Genomic DNA, 20,712 nt, shown 5'->3' with positions numbered 1-20,712 from the left:
TTGTGAAAGTAACAAATGCAAAATAACATCTTTGTATAAACATCATTGCTTTTCTTGCCCCCTTCAAATATTTTGATTCTAGAGCCTCTGTGGGGGATAAGATGTCTGCCAACAGCCTTGGGTTTCAGGGAGATTTGGGGGCTTGTATGTTCCACATTGTTCTGGGATCTGAGCAAGCTTTCTCTTTGTGATTGCTCTGTTAACATATTCAAGTCAGTTGATGATTAGATAGTTTATCATTTGAATTTGTAGTACTTATTCCTGTTAGATCTAAGATGCATAGTAATAACTAAAACTCGTGAAAAGTAATTTTGCCAGCCTGCTTGTTATTTTTAATCAAGAAGACTGCTTTTTGACAAATGCACACTTTTTATTTCCAATGTTAACCTTTTTTTAGCCAGCTACCTGGCATATTTACATTTTCAAAATAATAAAGTTTAAAAGAGGACAAGTCTGAAAAAAGCATCACAGTCCTCCAAGCAAACTTAATATTTTTTTTAATTGCAGGGGGTTTTTTAAACCACCTGTGGCTATGGTTATATCTATCTTCACTCTATGAAAATGAAGATTAAGGCACTACTCTTTGTTTATGAGCAGAACACTGAGCAGATGAAAAAGTACAATATTTGGGGGGGGTTTTAGTAACCGTGAATTCTGCCATCTCTAGGTTGGTTTTGAAAGTCACTTTCAAAAGAAGTATACAACCACAGGCTATAAAAAATGTATTTACTGTTTTTTAGGTTTTATGTGCAATGACCAAATATTATAGTTTGGAACATGTTGGCTTGCAGCTAGGACACATATAAACATCCCCAATGTGAGCTTTGAATCCGTAAGGGACTTAAAACATTGATTCTGGCTAGCTGACTCAGGCTTCTCCGTTATGCATTGTTTCATTCAACTCTTAACTGGTCATCCCAAACTTAAACTTACGAGATACTTTAAAATCATAGACAATAGGGATTCTGATAGCTGTCTCAACAATTCTACCTGCACACTGTTTCCACGAGAAAGTTGTACTGCAGTAAAGCTTCCTCAGAAGGAAGCCATGCTGATATAATAAAGTGTGTTACAAGTTTTTCATCCATATAAAACTTTACTGAGCCCATCTGCTCCCCCCCTCATTACTCTTCAGTGCAGAAGACAAACTGCTGGTAAAGATAAAGTCAGGCTTGAAGAGGATTTTTTTTGGCTGCATCCACCTCTACCTGAAGAAATTTCTTCTGGTAGAAAAATAGCCCAGGAGCTGGTGTGTACAGATGTTCTTCCAGCCCCACAGCTGGAGGGCTTCACAGGCAAGCTCTCCAGCCAGGGGGCACTAGTGGGCTGCTCTCTGAGCCAACCCTGCCCTTAATGGAGCCTATTAATTGATAGTCTGCCTTCTCCCCTGCCTGGGAAAGGGGCCAAGTTGTCTAGTGGCAGTTGGCAGCTTCTGAAAAGCAGTAGTTGCCACAGACGGCATTAGAAGTGTTCCCTCCCCAAGAAAATGTCCCTCTCTCAATCCTGCCCATCAGCTGATTGGCAGGAGGGGTGCATTATTCCATGATGAAAATCTTCCCAGTTCGCCCCCACATGAGAAGAGCCCTGCTTCTTGCACTCCTCTGGGCTAACCTGAAGGTGTGCAGGGACAAGGGAGGAGCACGCCACCGCCCAGTAGAAGCTGTAAGCATACAGGCATTCACACAGATTTTCTTGGAACAAAAATAGTGTTTCCCAGCAGAGGTCACTCGTAAGAGTTTCTCCTGGGAGAATAAATGCTTGTACATTTCCCTGGTGGCTAACTCTTCCTGGGGACAAGGAATTGCGCTGTGGGAAGATGCTTCCCAAGCCTTCCCCAGATTGGGGGCACTCTGGTCTGGAGGAGGTGTGGGAGGAATGCTGCTCCTGCCGCAGCTGTAGACCAGAAGGGGAAGAGCAGCTGCTTCTTGCTCTCTGGCTCCTCCTCAGGCAGGAAGAGCAGGGGAGAGAAGGCAGTTTCAGGCAAAATGCCTGTACTGTTCCTTCCCTCAGAAAAGTTGTTAGTGGTAGAAATTTTCTATTGCTGGAAATAAATGCCCGTTTGTGGCCATAATGTGTGGCATAAATGTATTGGTACAACCTAGCTCCCTCCTTCAAGGGGAAGCTATTCCCCTGTGCTCTCTTTGCAGGGCAGAGAATTTGCTGTAGCAGGTACTTACAGCAGTGTGTTAGGTAGTCCTACTATGTTCTAGCACAGCAGTGGGAATTATTTCAGGTGGAGGGCCGGGTGCTTAATGAATTTTGGTGAGCTGTCCAGGGCTGCGAGCCCTGCCCCTTGACAGGTGCTCTGCCCCTTGGTTGCTATCTTGGGACTGGACGTCCTGCCCCTAACACCCCCCAGAAATGCTCCTTTTGGGAGGGAAGGGTTGTCAGCTTGGAACCAGAAAAAAAAACAAGTCAGATACTAAAATTCAAACACCTACTATAACATTCTAATTTTATTACAAAAAATATTTTTCTCGTGATTTGTGTTTGCATAGCGTATATAGAGATGATTGCATAATAACTCAAATATAAAGTCTTACTCTTGTCTATTGTGTGTGGGGGTGTGGTTGGGCGGGGCAATAGGGTATGTTGCAGGCTGTGTGCATCTGTGGAGGGTGGGATTTGTGGGTGGTGAGGGACATTGGGGGATGGGGACCCCTCACACACTCCCCACCATGATTCACAGCCCCTGCCGGCGGCAGCAGCAGGCAGGGTCGCTCGTGTCCAGTGCAGGCATTGCTATTGGCAGCATGCTGCCCTGGCCAGCACTGCATACGAGGGCAAGAAGCGCAGCCAGGTTAGCCCGCTTCTATTGCATGGGGCTCCGTGTGGTGCATGTTGAGTTCCTGCACTTGCAGGCCACCAAGGAAAGCCCTGTGCAATGGAGCCAGCTGCCTTTGCCGCTTCCTGCTTTGCAGGTCCCAGGACTTGGTGGGGAAGCAGGGGATTTGGCTCTCCTCCAATTCTGATAGAGTCATGGCACATGCATGGCACGGAGCAGTGACGGCAGCTGGCTCCAGCACGCAGGGCTTCCCCCGATGCCACGTGAGTGCAGGAACTGCACATGTGTTGCATGGAGCCCCTTGCAATAGAGGGGGGCCAGTGTGGCTGCACTGCTTGCCCCCATGTGCATTGCTGGCCAGAGCCGCATGCTGCTGATGGCAGCACTTGCACTGGGCACAAGCACCCCTGCCTGCTGCTGCTGCTACCATCAGCAGGGGCTGTGTGCCATGGTAGGTGGAGTGTCTGGGGGGTCCCCACACTCCGTCAAATCCACACTCCACCCACCTGAGCTCCATGCCCTCACCGCCCTCCCGGGCACGGGTTCTGTGCTGCCACCAGCCCCAGTCCCATGCTCTGCGTTGCCAGCCAGCTACGCAGTAGGGTATGTTTGGTAGGAGGTGTAAATGTGGGCACATTGCTCCCACCCTTGTGGGCAGAAGGGCTGAGTGGGGTACACTTATTGGTGGGCCAAATGAAATTGCCTGGTGGGCTGGATTCGGCTCACAGACTCTATTTTCCCTGCCCCTGTTCTAGCCCCTTAAGTGCAGGAAAACCTACCGCTTAACATCTCTCACTGGGGAAAAGGCTCACCATCCCAAAATGTCATTCATAGTGGGAGTTCTGGGATGGAGCTCTCATCATGTAATTTCTATGTGAGGGACTCACCTGGGTGGGATTCCCCATATCTCCAAATGCAATTATTTATATACTCGGTGCCTTTTAAAAGCATTATATTTCAAAGTCTTCCCCTTATATCTACCTATATCTATTTTCAAGTTTGTCTATTATGAGCAGAAATCCTGGTTTTCTCTAATTTAAAAAAAAACCTAAATGTTGGATCCAACCCCCCCACCATCTACATTTTTCCATGATTAAAATAAAACACCGCTAATATATAGATGTATATATAGCAGTGTTTCATTTTAATCCTAGAAAAATGTGGAATTTGAGTTCCTTTCTTTCATCAGAAAATTGGGGATTTTTTTAAGCCAGTGAGAACCAGGATCCTTGATTATGAGGCAGAGAAAAATATTACTTTTATTGGAAAGTGTTGTGTGTAGAATTTGTGTTGGAAAAAAATCTCTCCTCTCAACCATCCTGCAGATGCTGAAAATCAAAGGTCTTTTCTTATCTAGTTCATTTGCACAGACGGATGTTTGGGGGTGGATTTTTGCCTTTTTCTGATTGGAGCATTGAAATCCTGTCAGATGTTCTGCTTTTCAGGCTAAAATGCATAGTGAAGACAGCTGCTTGATTATTGGAGCTCTTCTCAGTGGAGGGACAAACAGAGACGGAGACTAAGTATGCCACGGTACACAGTGCATGTCCGAGGGGAATGGCTGGCAGTGCCTTGCCAAACTGGTACCAACACAATCAGATGGCTGGGAGAGGAAGCTGTGAGACGTTACATGAAAAACAAGCCTGATAATGGGGGCTTTGCCTCTGTAGAAGCAGTACCTTTTTTTGTTCGGAGATGTAAGGGCCGTGGCTTTCTGGATCATGATGATGCTGTGGAGGATGTCCTAGAGGACAATGAGTTTGTTGAAGTTGGTAAGCAACCCCGAAATGTTTAACTATGCAGCAGCTGTGCTTTCATAGGCGTTGGTAAAGTGTGTGCATTTATCTGAAATGTTCTACTGTATTTCTGTGGTAAACTAAGTTTAAATCTCATGGGAAAATACTATATGCAATCTCAGTTTAGAGAACCAGGTTTTAAATTCTACAGCGTTCCCCAATCTGGTTAAGCGGATTAGGGGTTGAGTGTTCAATATGGCTTGGATTTTTTTAGACATTTTCTTGAGTTTTTGTGTGTGTGCAAACTATGAGTGCATTTAATGAGTTTTCTTAAAAGCATACGCAGGTATCTGGGTGGCTATAAGTTTAATATTCTTAATGGCTTATTATAACTAATAACAGAATGTTCCCATCTGGCAGCACAGAACTGGAGAGTGTTTTCATTCTGTTTGTATCTTATGTTTTTCCTTCTAGTTATTGAGGGAGATGCAATGTCTCCAGATTATATTCCATCTCAGCCGGATGAAATTTATACGTATCCTTTACTAAGATTTATTTTTTTCATCTTGCAATTGTCACATGCACAGAGATAGAAACACTGTTCTTAGAAACTAGTTGTTTCTTAGGTTTGTGTGTCCCTTATTTTCCTTTATGCATCTTCAGATATAGCAAATACCGAGAACCAGGAAAGGTAGGAATCAATAATATTCTTATTAAAAAGTGCTCCTATTCTAGTAGTTTGTTGTTGGTTTGGGTTTTTTTGTTTTTGCTTTTTAGGGGGTGGGGAGAAGGGGTTCAAAAAGGAACTGAAGTGAAATCCTCTGAACAGTGAAGACCTGATTGCTTTATTGCCCTGTCAGTGTTCAAAGAAAATACAGTGTCTTTATTTGTCTAGACACGGACCCCACAGGATATTTCAGATTGCATGGCTTGTTTGTAATATGAACTAAATTAGCATTCAGAGGACTCGGTCAATCCTGCAAACATTAATTACCAAGCATTATAGTAATTACTACAGGGAACAGTTTCACCAACGCTACAGCAGAAGCATTTTGCTCAGCAGTAAACGGCTGCAAGATCACCCGTGACTGTTTAATGCACAATGTCAACCATTTGTATTTTGTTGGTATTTTTTATTAGAGTTGTTGTTATGAGATTGTGGGTAAGCTCCATATCAGAGAAAGCTCACTCTTGAGTTTTCATGGTGTGCTTTGATTTAGTTATCATGGTTTAGAAACTTCATATACACACATCTCTAAGAAATGTCTGTTGTGTAGTATATTTCTTTAGATGGAGACAATTTAACAACAGGGGACTTGGTCAGTTTGGGAAAGGGGCTCTACAAGATCAAGGTAAAGGATTTGAAAAAAATCTGACTTTTGTATGTTTTTGTTTATTCTTGTGCAGTTTTTAAGTAGAGGAATCAGTAAACGGTGACATTGTTTTTTCCAGCTCACACCTCAAGCTGAAGTTAAAGTCAGACAATCAAGAGAGGTTATTGAAAGCATTGTAAAGGAACAGACTGGTATTTGCACTCCCCTCCTCCCTGCCAATTATTAATTTTGTGTCAGTTTAAATGACTCTGACTCCTGTTCCTTCTCTGTAACATCTGTTTCAGTTGTTTATGGAATCACTACTGGCTTTGGGAAGTTTGCCCGGACTGTCATTCCAAACAGTAAGCTCAAGTATGTTGTCTGTACTTCCTTATTTATTTAAGAAAATGTCTGGAAAAGAGCTCTGCATCATTTCAATAGTTTATTTTTAAACACTGTCAATTGTGGTTTTTTTAAATGTTTTTTTTTCTTTGTAGGGAACTCCAAGTGAATTTAGTTCGCTCCCATTCTGCAGGTAGTAATAAAATTGATTTTGATAGTTTTCTCTTCTACAATGTTAGCACACAGGTTTGTAACCTGGAGGTCATTGCTGTTGTTGCAGGTGTTGGGAAGCCTTTGAGCCCAGAGAGATCTCGCATGCTTTTGGCTCTAAGGATCAATGTCCTAGCAAAAGGATACAGTGGGATATCCCTGGAAACTCTGCAGCAAGTTATTGATGCATTTAATGGTAAAAGGATGTTTAGAAATGTAATACAACTATTGTTTTATTATTTATGTTAAGGTTGTAGCAAGAGAACCCAACAAACATTGTAGCCCCTTTGTTGGAGACAGTGCACAAGCTCATAGTTAGAGACTGTCTCTTACGCTGTGAGTAGGTAGCAGAGGCAAAGGGTGGGAGAAAAGCATGCAGGGAACAGGACATTGGGACCCGAAGCTCCGAGGCTTTGGATGACCTCCCTGCCCAAGATATAGGAGGAAGTCTGCAGCAGAACCATATGCCAATGTCCAATGTCTCAAATACTAGCCCAGTCCACATGCTCTAAAAGTAGAATTAAAATGTCAGAGGGGACAGGAGTTTCTAGTGGTGACATGTCTCAGAGGAGCTAGTTTGTTAGGGAGATGGGGACTGGAAGAGCAAAAAAAGGGGACCAATGTGATGTTTAGGGGCAACACTCATTCCCCAGTGCTTCCCTTCTTCCACAAAGGGAGAATAGTTCCAGTTCTCAGCAGTTCCATTACTATGGCTATTTCAACTTAGTTTTCACCGTTGTTTTTCTCCTATAGCAGTGGAGCTGGGCTGACAAGGAGCTCTACCTTTTTCAGGTCATGTTTGGATTGAAAAGTTCACACCTATTTGAGAAGTGGCAAAGGAGCCTGGACTATTGCATAACACGTTGTTAGTAGCCAGCAGTGACTTTGGGTATCCAACGAGACATCTGCTAAGGGGTCTGAGTTTCTCATTAGTGCTGAGCACCAGCCCTCGGAAAATCAGAGTTCTTTTATCCTTTCAAGTTGGGCACCCGTAAGTGAGGTGAAAATCCCTAGCGGTGTGTGAAATCTCAGCTGCTACAGCAATAGCAAACTTAAATGCTGTTGTTGTAAAAGGCCTACGTGCCTGTCCATTGCAACTCACTATGTTCAGGGATTTTTAAAACCTTTCGACAGCAAATAGGGGGTAAAACTTAGCATATACGTTTCTGTCCCAAAATGAGATCGTTTTATCATACGTTTTGAAGCTGTAGCACTTAAAAAGTGTAATGATTGGGTTTCCTGTTGGTTTGTTAGTGACAAGGAGTCTTATTCCAAGGGAGGTAGACCAGATGGATTGCCTTCAGAAATTAACTTTCTAGAAAACGTGATGCTCACTGATCTTGGGGTTTTGTTTTGGGGGTTTTTTAAATTAAAACCGTCTAACAGTTCCTAGTACTTCCATGTGCATGTATGTGAAAGTGTGCCTACACTGTGGTGGCCGACAGTTCAGTCTTGCCACTACAGCAATAAGCTCCATTGATACAAGCATCTGAAATGAGGTGGTGAGGATACTCTGGAGGGTTGCCTCAGGACCCTGTTTTAATGGCCAAGGTTTCACCATGGGTGCACATATAGCTACTAAATAAGCCTTTGCTGAAGAGTGGGGGGATGCCTTGTGGGAGATGTGAAAGTTAAGAGGAGTAACATGGTAGCACAGAAGGTCTGTTAAAGGAAGATGGTTATGCTTTCAACAATACATGGCCAGTTTAAAGATGAGTGGGGTTGTCATTTGGTTTCATTTTCCCCAAGAGGATTCAGCACTCAAAAATATGAAAAGTACTTCCATGCTGTGTGTGTATGTACATGTGTACATATACAAATTATAACTATAATACAGTCTCCAAAGTTTGATTAAGATCAGCTACCATGGTCTATTGGCTCATTCTTGCCTTGTCTGAGGGTTAAAAAAATGCTCCATGCTACAAACCCTGTGATAGGGAGCTAGGTAGATCATGCCTTCAGGGACTGAAGCTCCATCCCAGCTTTGTTCAGGCAAGTGCATGATGCCAGTATGATCTGTATTTGGACTGAGATTTCCAGTGATTTTATCAAAGCCATGTAATATTTGAGTGAGTTCCAGTTCCTAAAGGATTCCCTTAGGATGAGGCCTTTAACATAATTAAAATAAGAATGTGTCATTTTTATTTTCTCCTCCCCATAATCTGGAGATGTTGTGACCTATCTGATGCTTTTCCATTCTATATAGAGCTGGGCTTTCACCTTAACTCTTGGCTTCTTGTGCTTTTGTGGGACTAAGGTATTTTAAAAATCAAAACTGTAATAGATTTATTTTGCTGAATAAATCCCTGTTGTGTTTTTTCAAAACACTGCTATTTTTTGGAACTGCAAACAAATCCCAGTTTGCCCTGGAAGAGAAGAATGATCGAAATTTTTTATTTAATTGGCCCATGTTTCAGTATGCAACTACAAGGTCTACCTGGGGAGGATTCTTCCACTTTGTCTTTGTTTTCAAGAGATGATGGATGGCAGCTCTAACAAAAAATGGGTTTCTGTTTTCTTTTTAGCATCTTGCCTGCCTTATATACCTGAGAAAGGAACAGTTGGAGCCAGTGGAGACTTAGCCCCACTTTCTCATCTTGCCCTGGGGTTAATAGGAGAAGGAAAGATGTGGTCTCCAAAGAGTGGCTGGGCTGATGCTAAATATGTAAGATCTGTATTGGTGATCAGTACACTTCACCTGTTTACTTCCATTGGCTTTGGTTAAATAATGGGTGTTGTGGGATGATAGGAGAGAGTTTCTGATCAAAAACCACACTATATTCAAAACATTTAAAATCTTGTGTATTTTGTGCACTTATGATTGAAGTATTTGTTTCTGCAATAGACATAGACTTTTAGGGCTGCTGCCAACATTAGTTTGCTGTACAGGACTAATACTATGAAGAAAGGTAAAACATAATAACAGAAAGTGCAAATCCATGCATCATGGATTTGCCACCCTGAGTGTTATGTTAGTGCCTTCAGATACATGATCTCATGATACGCAGAAGAACTATGATGCAACATACTACAGGTACTAGGACCCAGTGTGGTGAAGTGGGAGTCTCTGGCTAGCCACAGGCCTAGCTTCCCACCTATCTTTTCTGCCACGCCTTGTTGGTAATAATTAAGTTGTTCATTAAGGCAGGAGCCTGCCCATTGTACACCCTGATACTGGGGGGCTATCCACGGGTCCATTCGACCCCTACACCACAGCCCAAGCCTCACAGATGGCATCTCAGGCAGTTAGCTCAACCGTTGCCTTCACCCATTAGATGTAGCCCCCAACCCTGGGGACCTTCAGCCTCCGTAAGCCCTGGCCCCATCTCAGGCCCAGTCAGGACCCCAAGCTTCTTAGCTCTTCGTGGGTGTCCCTCATGCTGGACCCCTGGCCCTTTTGACCCTTTGGTCCTGGCTTCAGCATTGACCAGTTGAGTACCTCAGCAGGGTTTTCACCTCCTGCCTGCACTTATGGGTTGGGGTCCCTCATTCCTGGCTCATGTGCTCCAAAAGCATGCCTGACCCTGGAAGGTCACTCCCCCAGCAGGCTCAGGTGACTCAAGAAGCTTACCTGGCCTACTCTGCTCTGATGTTACGAGTAGCCTACCTGAAGGTGAGGGCTGGGGTTAAGGCGTGGCTACTCGCCTTTCACTGGGGTGATAACTGGCCTGGCATTTCCTAAGGGGTCCCATGCCACTGAGAGCCTCACCAGGCCATCCACTCCCAGCTGGGTGCAGTTTTAGGTCATGCCCAGGACCAGGAGCCTCCAAACCATCCCCTACAGCTCCTCCCTTACCTCCAGGATGTTGCATGGAGCCTTGTAGCTAGGCAATGTTACTGCCTACTGCCCTGTTTATATAGGCAGCCATGGATCTAAAATGGCTGCTGCAATTAAGCACCTGCTGGCTGCTTGGTTCAGGCCTTAAAGTGGCAGGAACCAACAGTGCCCTGCCACACCCAGGTAGAAAGATAAGATGTAATATTACATTAGCAAATCTTCTGAAGCTAATGAATTTTCCATCTTGAAAACATCAGCTTTTTCCCACCACACCTGAGATGATTCCTCAGGAGAAAGGATTATTGGTCTGGTTTCCAAGTAAGTAAAGATACCAAGGTGTTCTCCAGACCTGAGGAGAGAGGTGTTGCTAAGACTTCTTCCAAGATTATAATGGTGTTAAGTAGATACATTTCAGTAAATACATGACTTAAACATATATTGTTTTCAGTGGATTAATTTGGGTTGAAAGGAATACTTTCAGAATTATGTAGCCCATTCAGCTGCATTATGAAAATTTATTTTTAAAAATTGTATTCCATCACTGCCATGATTGATCAGTGCTTTGATTGATCCATGAATATCCCCAAAGATGGGGATTTCTTAATCTTTTTCTGTTCTTTACTGGCTAGTATTCTTATGGCTTCATCGATAGCTGAAGCAGAGCAGGGCACTGACCCTAAATCTGCTGATTTTCCATCCCCAGTCAATTAACCCTACACTGTCCTTTCTTACTTCAGTGTCCTGGCTGCTTCTGCATCTTTTGTGAGAAGCTGTGCAGTCCCTCTTGTGTTCTTGCTTCTCTTCTTCTCCCAGTCTTTCACGGGTTCTGTTCTTTCAGTTGAGGGGATTTGGACAGGATTCCACTTACATTTAAAGCAAGACTGCTCCCTAATTTTCTGTAAGAGTTTTTATTTCAGGATGTGGGATAACATTGTTACTCCTTCATGGGCTTGGACATCACCCTTTCTAAAGCTCTTCCAGACTTTTCTGACTGAGGAATGAGAGTACTGGACTAGACTCTACATTGACCAGTATCTTAAATGTCTATATGCCAGAAATTCCCCTTTCCCTTTGTTGTGCAGTATTGTAATCTGTTCATTAACAAAGGCAAGCCAAAGGTTGAACTGTTTTGCTGAGTGCATGCAATCAAATACTTGAAATGCATATGTTAAATCTTTAATAAACTACTTTACAGGTGTTGGAAGCCCATAGTCTGAAGCCAATTACCTTGAAACCAAAGGAGGTAAGAAAAAAATGTACTGCTGCCACCTGGTGACAACCCAACCTACCTAATCAGTTGTTGCTTCATGTTTATGATGCCTATATTTAAAAAATGAGTTGAATTAATGATTATTTTAAATCAAGTTTTCAAAGGGAATTAAATATTGGACATGGGGAAACATACCAGAGACCTCATTCTGAGATAAAAGGTATATCCAGCCTATATATTAAGGTTACACTGTTGGAACTCTGTTTTTCTATCAGTGGTAAATGCCATTAATCCACACAAACCTGATGAAGAATGCTTTGCATTCAGAAGCTTGTCCAGCTTTATCCCGACCATGCAGTTTGTCCAGTAAAAGATATCACCCAAAATATTCTTTTTGCTCACATCATTTCTGGACTATCACAGCTGCAGTATTGCTTCATCCACAATGCTTTTCCATCATCAGTGATTCCTGGGATAGCCATCAATGGAAGTTACTTTAATTCTCACTGATACAGACTGACTCTAGTCAGGAGCTAAAGTGGTATAATACTAGTATGTTCACATCCCATTTTCATAGCTACTATTAAAGCAGTGCAAACTATCCTCTCACTACTATTTCACACAGCACCAGACTGTGCAGAACTGACCTAAACCTGAACTTATCTGGTCAGTCTTTTAAGTTTCACTGCTCTGGAGTCACCTCAGCTATCTATCACCAGAAACATAGGGTTTTCAGATGGATTTTTGCTGCTATTAATATAAATATATGGTTAAGTTTCAGATGATCTATAATGGGGACCAGAAGACATTTTGATTTGGTAGCTGATAAAAAGAAACATATTTGTGACTTGAAAAACATATATTTTAAAGATGTTTACGTGCACTCGCCAGCATTTGCACAGTACAGATATTTACTGGCACGAACGTATGAATCTGTTTACTAAATAAAACCCACACTGATAAAATCTTACTAGGCATCTAAGCGTAAATCTTTGTATGCATATGTGATACTCTTGCTCTAAGAGTAGATCATAGTCATTGTGTAAAGCTCACAGTACCTGCAGCAGGAGTTCTAATCTAATGTCCACTAAAGTTAGTGGGAGGTCTACCCTGAGCTTCCTAGGTCTAGTGGTTTATGCATACCTAATTTTTAAAAATTGCTATAGTTCAAGCAATTGGTGGCTTATCTATACTAAAAATAACCAGATAGCTGAGATAATTAGCATCTGTGTCCCTTTTCTGATTCCACTTAGGACAATTTAGGAAATTGAGAAATTTCTTTCAGTTGCACAGAACATTAGAATTAAAATAACAAACTGCAATGGGCTTCCTTCAAGTAAAAGCCTGCTGTCTTTTTGAAGGGTCTGGCTCTTATCAATGGAACACAGATGATCACTTCTCTGGGATGTGAAGCAGTTGAAAGAGCCAGTGCTATTGCTAGACAAGCTGACATAGTGGCTGCACTTACACTTGAGGTCCTGAAGGGTACAACTAAAGCCTTTGATACTGGTTGGTACTGAATTTTTAATGTACTGTATTTACTGAATGTTCATTTGCTCCTGTTGGCAGCAGTTAGTGGAGAGAAGGCTAGAGAGTAAAGATCACTTTTGTTCTAATAGATATTCATTCAGTGCGTCCGCATCGGGGGCAGATGGAGGTGGCTTTCCGATTTAGATCACTGTTGGATTCAGATCACCATCCATCAGAAATAGCAGGTGATTAAGCTTTCCTTCCTGCCTGGCATGACAATGTTTGATATATAGGGCAGTCTGATGACTTTCAATGATGCATATAATTTTTTAATTCAAGAACTCCTTCTTTTTTTTTTTTTTTTTTTTTTGCAGAGAGTCACAGATTTTGTGACAGAGTCCAGGATGCATATACATTGCGCTGTTGTCCTCAGGTAAAAGGTAGTTTTCCCTTCCCTCATGCAAGAATAGGTCAATGATGCTGAAATCCCAATTCCAGTTGAATATCAATTATGTGTTGGTCATCTCCTTTAAATTACATTATCTTATGGTTCTCTCCAACACTGGTAGATCTTGTGCTCTGTCCACATTCAGGAATGAATTCAATATGGGATGAGCTCTGTCCGGCACTATTAAAACAAAATTCTTCAGACAGTCAGTCATGGGGATCAGAAAGCATTTTGTTTTGGTAGTTTAGAAAAAAGTAATACATTTATGACTTAAAAAGCATCGGTTTTATGTGTTTTTGCTGTAAATGCTTTGCCTGTGTAAGGAGCTAAACAATTCTAAGATTTCTAAGAAAAGGGGTTTTCTAAATGTAACTCCCTAAAAACATTTACTGCGCTATAGTCTATTGGCTAAGCTTTAATTGCCATTTATTTTCACCAAGATGATGTTGTTATAGCTAAGGAGAAAGCTAATGCCCACAGGTGAAGCACATACATTTGTATCATCATCATAATCATATTAAGTCAGTTCTGAAGACTACAGTATGTCAAGCATCCCCAAGTTTTCATAAAAATTTAAATCCTTATCTGTGTAGAGGGGCAGAGTCTGAGCACCTTAAAGCATGGGTGTGCTCCTAAACCATAGAGTTACTGAAGGTCAGCATCCTGAAGATGAGTCCACGTAGAAATGACCTCTTGGGTTTTTTTAGGTCCATGGTGTGGTGAATGATACAATAGCTTTTGTAAAGGACATAATCACAACTGAAATTAATAGTGCAACAGACAATCCTGTATCCTTCTTCCGTTTGTTTGGTTTTTTTATAAAATGTTGTTTGGTTACTTTTTTTCTTCCTTCTAAGTAACTATTTGCTAACTAGGCATAAAGTTCACTGTAGACCTTCCAGTCCAATGGGCTGCCAAGGTTGCCAACAGCCCATGTATCTGGTATAACTATGTTGGCCCTGAACTAGCAAATCATTTAGTCAGTGGGACTACCTATGCTTTAAAGCAGGAGTGTCTGACCTCATGGGTCCATGGTCCTCAGGGGCCAGATGATAGGGGTGTGTAAAGTGGGTCCTATTCAATTCAGATTTGGCCCGAATCAGGAACAGTGATGCAGTTTGTTGATTTGGATCACAGTCCCTGATTTGATTCAGCCAAATCCAAATCTGAAGATTCGATGCTGATTCGTTGAAGTTTTTTCTACGTACATTATGGTAGCAAGTGTGGCTCATGACTTTTGTGATGCTGGAATGCATGGAGCGTCTCACAGGCATGTGGGGGGGCAGCCCTCCATGTGCTTGGTGGCCAGGTCTGCTGGAGAGCATGCAGGGGGCTCCCCTCGGGTCCCTCTGGCTCAGCGATTGGCTACAGTGGGACCCCAGGTGCCCCCCAGACCCAGGAGGCACCAGTCACCAAGCTGGGTGGATGTGGGGGAGCCCCTGTGTGCTCCCGGGCAGACCCAGAAGTGCTTCTGGTCCACTTCCAGGTCCACTGCTGAGCACGCTGGAGAGCCCCCCATGATCATGTGCCCCAGCATCACAGCACTCATGAGCCCCTGCTACCTAGAGGTTTGTAGAAAAAACATTTAAAGGTGTGCCTATGTCCGAATCTTTCCAAATCTCTCTGAATCAATTCGGGGGAGTTCCAGTTCAATTTGGAGAGGTTAAAGGGTCCTCTGATATGATTCGGATTCAGAGATTTGGCCACCGAATCAGGCCAGATCTCTGTCGAATCAAATCAGGGACTGAAGCTTTGCACAGCCCTGCTAGATGAGTGCCATGGGGTTGGTCCATGGGCTGGATCAGGCTCATGGACCCATGCCTGCATGCCTGATCCAGTGCAGGGTGGATATGGGATGCCAGCCCAAGCAAGTGCCATGGGCAGCACAGCCTGGGACTCAGCCTGAGCAAATGCCATGGGTAACACAGTCCAAGACCAGCCCCAGCCAGCACTGTGGGCTGGAGTGGACTCAGAAGGGGCAGAGTGTGATGCAGTTGCACACCCCCCTTGATTCTTGTTTCACCCATAGTTTAAAACTAACTGCCTGGCAATGGCAGTAGTGATGAAGACCACTGAGGTCCTGGCTCACTATAATACACCTGATTCCTTCTAAGCTCGCCATTCCACAGGTGTTAACAACTCTCTCTTCCTCTTAATGGTCTTGAGTGGTTCCACTAATCAAGCTAGTCTTTGTTCTGCAATTCTGCTGTCTGCTGCTCCCTCTAAAATAGCTCCTGTTTCACAGCCTTGCTTTTAACTCTAGCTAAAAACATTAACTTAGGTGTGAAAATGCTAATTGAGACAAACATTAACTTAGATGTGGAAATAACTTTCAGGGAAGAACTGGATGCACTGTTCTGCAATTCTGCTGGCTGTTTGCTGCTCCCTGTAAAGTAGTTTCTATGTCATAGCCTTGCTTTTAACTCTACCCCATGGGCTAAAAGTTGAGCATATCTGGGTTAGATGAGCATTCATCAGTAATTGTTTAGATACTGTGGATCCTTCTTTGCCTCTGGGCAAAGAAATGGACTCAGTCACTCTCCAGGTCTCTTCCTGTCCCATTTTCTATGATCCCATCTCACTCATTTTATAAAAGACTTTCTTAAGCTGTATCTCTTTAATGAAACAGTTAGGGTCTGGGTTTGGAGTTTGGTTTTTTTTTAGCATTTTCTGAAAAGTGAATGTGCGGATGTGATACACTCTGTGTGTGTGTGTGTGTGTGTGCGTGCACGCGCGTAAAAAAGCACCTGTTCTTTCTCCAATCAATTAGGATATTCATGTTATTCAGAGATATATGTACTTATGCAATGCTTTATTCATGTTTGCACCTTAACTTAGTTTTAAAGATGGTTTTTGCTGAAAGGGGAGAGACCATTTCTGGGGGAAATTTTCATGGTGAATACCCCGCAAAGGTAATTAAGCACTTGATTGAATATTATTTTCAGATTTGTTTTTTAAATAGTTGATTAAATACAGCGAGCTTCTCTCCTAGGCTCTGGACTACCTGGCAATCGGTGTTCATGAATTAGCTGCAATTAGTGAAAGGAGAATTGAAAGACTCTGCAACCCCTCACTCAGTGAGCTGCCTGCCTTTCTCGTCACTGAAGGGGGTCTGAACTCTGGTTTCATGATCGCACACTGTACAGCTGCAGCCCTGGGTGAGTTCATTAAAGGCTTAAGCAGTATTGACAAGGGGGCAAATTAGAAAGTTCAACTTACCTTGGGACTGAGTTAGTGAGGATGTCCCTATGAAGCAGGGGGCAGATCCTCCGTGGGCTGGATCCTTTGTGTGCATGACATGTACAGCCTTTGGGCTGTATCCATCTTGGGGAGGTGGGTCATCAGGTGTGCATGGTTTCTCTGTGGCCAGGGGACTTGTTTCAGGATCTGCCCCGTAGGGCTTCTTGCTGTTTCTCCAAGAGCTGTTGTACTGTCATGGCCAGCACTCAGAGTTTCTGCTCCTCACCTGCCATCCAGTTTTTGCTTTTTGGATTGTTGTTTGGCACACAAATCAGCAGCAGAGTGGTGATGTCAGCTCCTACATGCTGACCATGATGACACAGTAGTTCTGGCACCCACACCAAACCACTAATTGCCTCAGATAAATGGCTCTCAGCTCTTACAAATAATGTTTGCTTCCCCTTACCTCCAGATATGCAAATGTTGGGGCCTGAATGTTGAGTACAGCTGCAATTATTTAGAATCACAGGGCTGGTTTCTGAAATGAATTATGCATGTACTTAACATTATGCATGTGAGCAGTCCTGTTGATTTCAATGTGGACACTTATGATCCTTAAGAAATATGGAGCCACTTATATTCTTCCCTCTTCAAAGTGTTGGTGATTTCCCACCCACTTAATGAAGCTCTGCATTCTTAGGGCTCAGTATCTTCATCTGACAGCCAGATACATAAGTCAGTCCAAAGTCCTGTAAGATCTTAAGGTTTCCATGCACAGTATAGTAAGGACCAGCATAAAGGTGATCATATTATTTCTGGAAGAGATGAGGAGAAAGTGAAAAGAAAGGGAAGAGAACAGGCAAAGGAATAAAGGATGGTAAATAAAAACGGTCTTAATCAGTTGTGCAACAAAAAGGTCCACTGTTGTGTTTGTGTAAGAGAATTAAGAAAAAAATGACTCCAGCTACAAGTGTGGGAAAGAATGCTGCCAGGTTAGCAAGCATGGAATGTATTGTGAATGTAAAGTAATGCTATGCATTTAGTGCCATTGACAGATTCAACACATTCACTCAAGCCCACAAACTAAATCAGTGTAATAAGAGAGCTGCTTCTCAGCTCCCCACAAGCCTTTCCTCAGTGGTAGGCAGTACTTTGCCCCTCTGAATCCCCCAGTTTGAAGACCTTGACGATCTCATCAAGTTCAAAAACACAAGATTTGTGTAAGATGCAAGGCTTTTTTTGGTAAATCTTTTATTGGATCAGCGTATAGTTGGGGAAAAATGTTGGATGAGCTTTCAGGCATCAGGGACCCTGAGACCTGAGGAAGGGCACCTGATGTTGGAAAGCTTGTCCAACAGCTCTCAGCTATACAGTTAGTCTGGTAAAAGATATCCAAAAGACCCTTGTCTCTGTCATATTTCCTGGACCATCCCAGCTACAACACTTGAACACTACTGCAAACTTTGTGAGCATACAAAATACAGAAAGCCTATATAACAGGAGGTTCTTTGGGAATCCAATCCAAGACCTACATGACTATTTACACAAAGGTACACATCATCTGTGTTTCATCTCCTAGTCCCTATCCCAGGGGAGGCTGGTCCCTATGGTCTTACAAGCAGAGTTTTGGCAACAATAAAATGCTCTTTTATAAAGAGGGTTAAGGCAACTACAATTCAGCCCTTCTGAAAGTATTTTCCCGTTAGAGTGCATGCTATCAGGCTGTTTATCAGTTTTCATTAGATAACTTGAAAGCTTTTCTCCTGGATTTGTAGTAGACTTTCTAAACCTTTTGTATGAGTCCTTTCTACACCTACTACTCTCAAATACATACATAAATACTTATAGTGCACAGTGTTCTAGGATATGTATTCTAGTACCTTAGACTCAGGTGCACAACAAATAAAAGATATTATTGATAGATTCATAGATTGATAGAAGTATGGGCCAGAAGGGATGTTAGCAAATGACTGAGTCCAATCCTCTGCACTGGGAAGGAAAGAACACTGGTATCAGGTGACCCCAGCCAGTTGTATGTCTAACCTCCTTTTAAAGACCTGCAAGGTAGGGAAGAGCAGCACCTCCCTTGAAAGCGCATTCCAAATTTTGGCAATCCTTACCATAAATTAGTTCTTCCTGATGTTTAACCAAAATCTGCTCTCTGTCAGTTTGTGGCCGTTGTTCCTAGTTACTCCAAGGGCTGCCCTGGTAAACAGAGCATCTCCTACTCCTTGCTGTCCCTCCCCCTGCAATGAATTTGTAGATGGCCACAAGATTACCTCTCAGCCTTCCCTTGCGGAAGCGGAAGAGATCCAGGGCCCTCAATCTCTCCTCATAGGGCTTTGCTTGCAGGCCCCTAACCGTACAAGTGGCCCTCCTCTGAATCCCTCGAGGTTGTCCATATCCCTCTTGAAGTGTGACACCCAAAACTAGATAGGTCATCTTGAACTCTTTATCACCCTCTTCCTTTGCCTCACTTTCCAGGCATCTGTTCCATTACCATGTGAATACCTAGTTCTCTCCATTGTTCAAAACTGTCCTCCCACTGAGGACTTGGCTGAGAACCTTTCCAGGGATATTGCCTTTGGTAAAGGCTGTTCCTGGGATTGCTTGCATTCCTCCACCACATGGTTCATTACCTAGGAGCTGTAAGAAATAAGAAATTGTAAAGGATGCATTGATTGACTAGTGCAGCAGGTACTGTGAACTTTAGTGCCTTGACATCAGTCTAGATCCTGTCTTCCTGGGTAAGAACCTTAGCAGGTTTCTGTGAAATGAGTAGAATGTTATGGACCAAGGAAGTTTTACCTCTCCTTTCTTTAACCCCTTCCTTTTAGGGTATGAATCCATCTTCTGAAATCACCTGCTGAGGTGCACGTCCACTGTCATGCTGCTTTGCACTTGCATGTTACAGTGAATTGCTTTAGATCAGAGGTGTAAAGTATTCATCCAGCTTTGACTTCTTCAGAACACCTAGATGATTGCAGAACACCAACCAGATAAGCTTCCCCTCCCACCCCCAGTGCTCATTCCTGTCCATGGCAGGGCGTTGGACTCAATGATCTGTCTAGGTCCCTTCTAACTCATTGATTCTATGATTCTTCAAAGCTAAGATGTATCTTGTTGATAAGGGAGACCTGTTAAGAATCTGTCCCTGTTTTTTAGTAGGATTTTGTTAATTTGGCCTTTTCCATTTTTCTAGACTGAGGATAAAACAAAATGCTGTGCATTTCTGATAAACACAATGCTGGTCCTTAAGTAATAGATGGGGTAGATAAGGAGCTCTGCCCCCCTCTCCCCCCAAAAAAATAAAATTAAAAAGCCCAGTGATATCTTCTAGATCTATAAGCATGGTGGACCTCAGGGACCTCTGGGCCTGCTTATAGTAGTTGGTGTCTCCATCTAGTGGTTCAGTGAAGAAACCAATACCAAACCACATGACATCTTGGAAATCACAGTTCACATATGCAGCAGGAACAAACAAAAAGTTAAATAATGTGTTATTCCAGGAAAGGGGTAAATTGGAAGGGGAGGAGAATTGACAGTGGAACCAAGGTTGTTAAATAAGCAAGGACCCAACTCAGCCCTGCAAACAAAATAAGCCGATAAACAAATTCAACAAAGTGAGACTTTTTCATACATTACATGTACTCCTATACATTCAGGAGGCAGGGCTGGAGTTTCATCTGGTATCTCTTGGTAGGAGACTGGTAACCTTCCCTTCCAGACTCTGGCTTCTTGTGCAGGGGAGGACTACTGCATTCAGCACTGGCTTTCAGTTAGCATGGGCACAGCATAATACTCTTTCTTGTTATGTGTTGCTATTTTTTTAGCTCTCCCTTTTCATCTCCAATGCCTTTGTATGTAAGCCAGCATTAACCGTTCTCCCGAGCATATACAGCAAGATGATTTCAGCTGTCACGTCAGAAGTTCTTACACCCACATTCGCCTGCCACCGGCCTAGCTGGAAATTCTGATTGCAACCTTCACGTCAACTTAACTTGCAGGACTACAGCATTGGAGGGGGTGGAGTAGAGGAAGCATCCCCATTGTGCACAGATGGGGACAGGCAAGAAGGAAGTGGAACTTCTCAAAACAGCTGAACTCCTGCTGCTGTTCCCACCCCTCTGCTCTCTTTCTCTGAGGTTGCTTGAAGTGCTGCTTTCTGCAGCTGTCATGATTGGCTCCTCTACCCCAGAAGGCGGGCAAGAGGAGCAGGCAGCAAATCAAGTAGGGATTT

General features: G+C 43.1%; 2 protein-coding genes across 4 annotated transcripts in view; both read left to right on the top strand.

The window, feature by feature from the left end:
* The window catches only part of LTA4H (leukotriene A4 hydrolase), a 107,554-nt gene that overhangs the window by 79,082 nt on the left and 7,760 nt on the right, over positions 1-20,712 (top strand). The gene's annotated exons all lie outside the window — the stretch shown is intronic.
* Positions 4,182-20,712, top strand: part of HAL (histidine ammonia-lyase) — a 21,432-nt gene continuing 4,901 nt past the window's right edge. For 2 of the 3 annotated variants that reach the window (XM_019545076.1, XM_019545075.1), the window contains exons 1-16: positions 4,185-4,557; positions 4,996-5,056; positions 5,185-5,212; positions 5,799-5,873; positions 5,974-6,046; positions 6,140-6,206; positions 6,332-6,369; positions 6,457-6,582; positions 8,912-9,051; positions 11,360-11,407; positions 12,736-12,883; positions 12,994-13,089; positions 13,219-13,277; positions 14,000-14,080; positions 16,139-16,204; positions 16,285-16,450. In XM_019545076.1, coding sequence (XP_019400621.1) covers positions 4,311-4,557; positions 4,996-5,056; positions 5,185-5,212; positions 5,799-5,873; positions 5,974-6,046; positions 6,140-6,206; positions 6,332-6,369; positions 6,457-6,582; positions 8,912-9,051; positions 11,360-11,407; positions 12,736-12,883; positions 12,994-13,089; positions 13,219-13,277; positions 14,000-14,080; positions 16,139-16,204; positions 16,285-16,450 — 1,519 coding nt within the window. In that variant the 5' untranslated portion in view covers positions 4,185-4,310. Of the gene's footprint in view, positions 4,558-4,995; positions 5,057-5,184; positions 5,213-5,798; positions 5,874-5,973; positions 6,047-6,139; positions 6,207-6,331; positions 6,370-6,456; positions 6,583-8,911; positions 9,052-11,359; positions 11,408-12,735; positions 12,884-12,993; positions 13,090-13,218; positions 13,278-13,999; positions 14,081-16,138; positions 16,205-16,284; positions 16,451-20,712 lie in introns of all 3 variants that reach the window. The other variant, XM_019545077.1, reaches the window with a different exon arrangement.

The sequence above is a fragment of the Crocodylus porosus genome, unplaced genomic scaffold, assembly GCF_001723895.1.
Source record: "Crocodylus porosus isolate Cpor-Errol unplaced genomic scaffold, CroPor_comp1, whole genome shotgun sequence".
NCBI classification, from domain to species: Eukaryota; Metazoa; Chordata; order Crocodylia; family Crocodylidae; genus Crocodylus; species Crocodylus porosus.
The sequence above is the reverse complement of the archived record's forward strand: the minus strand, read 5'-3'. Positions and strand labels throughout refer to the sequence as shown.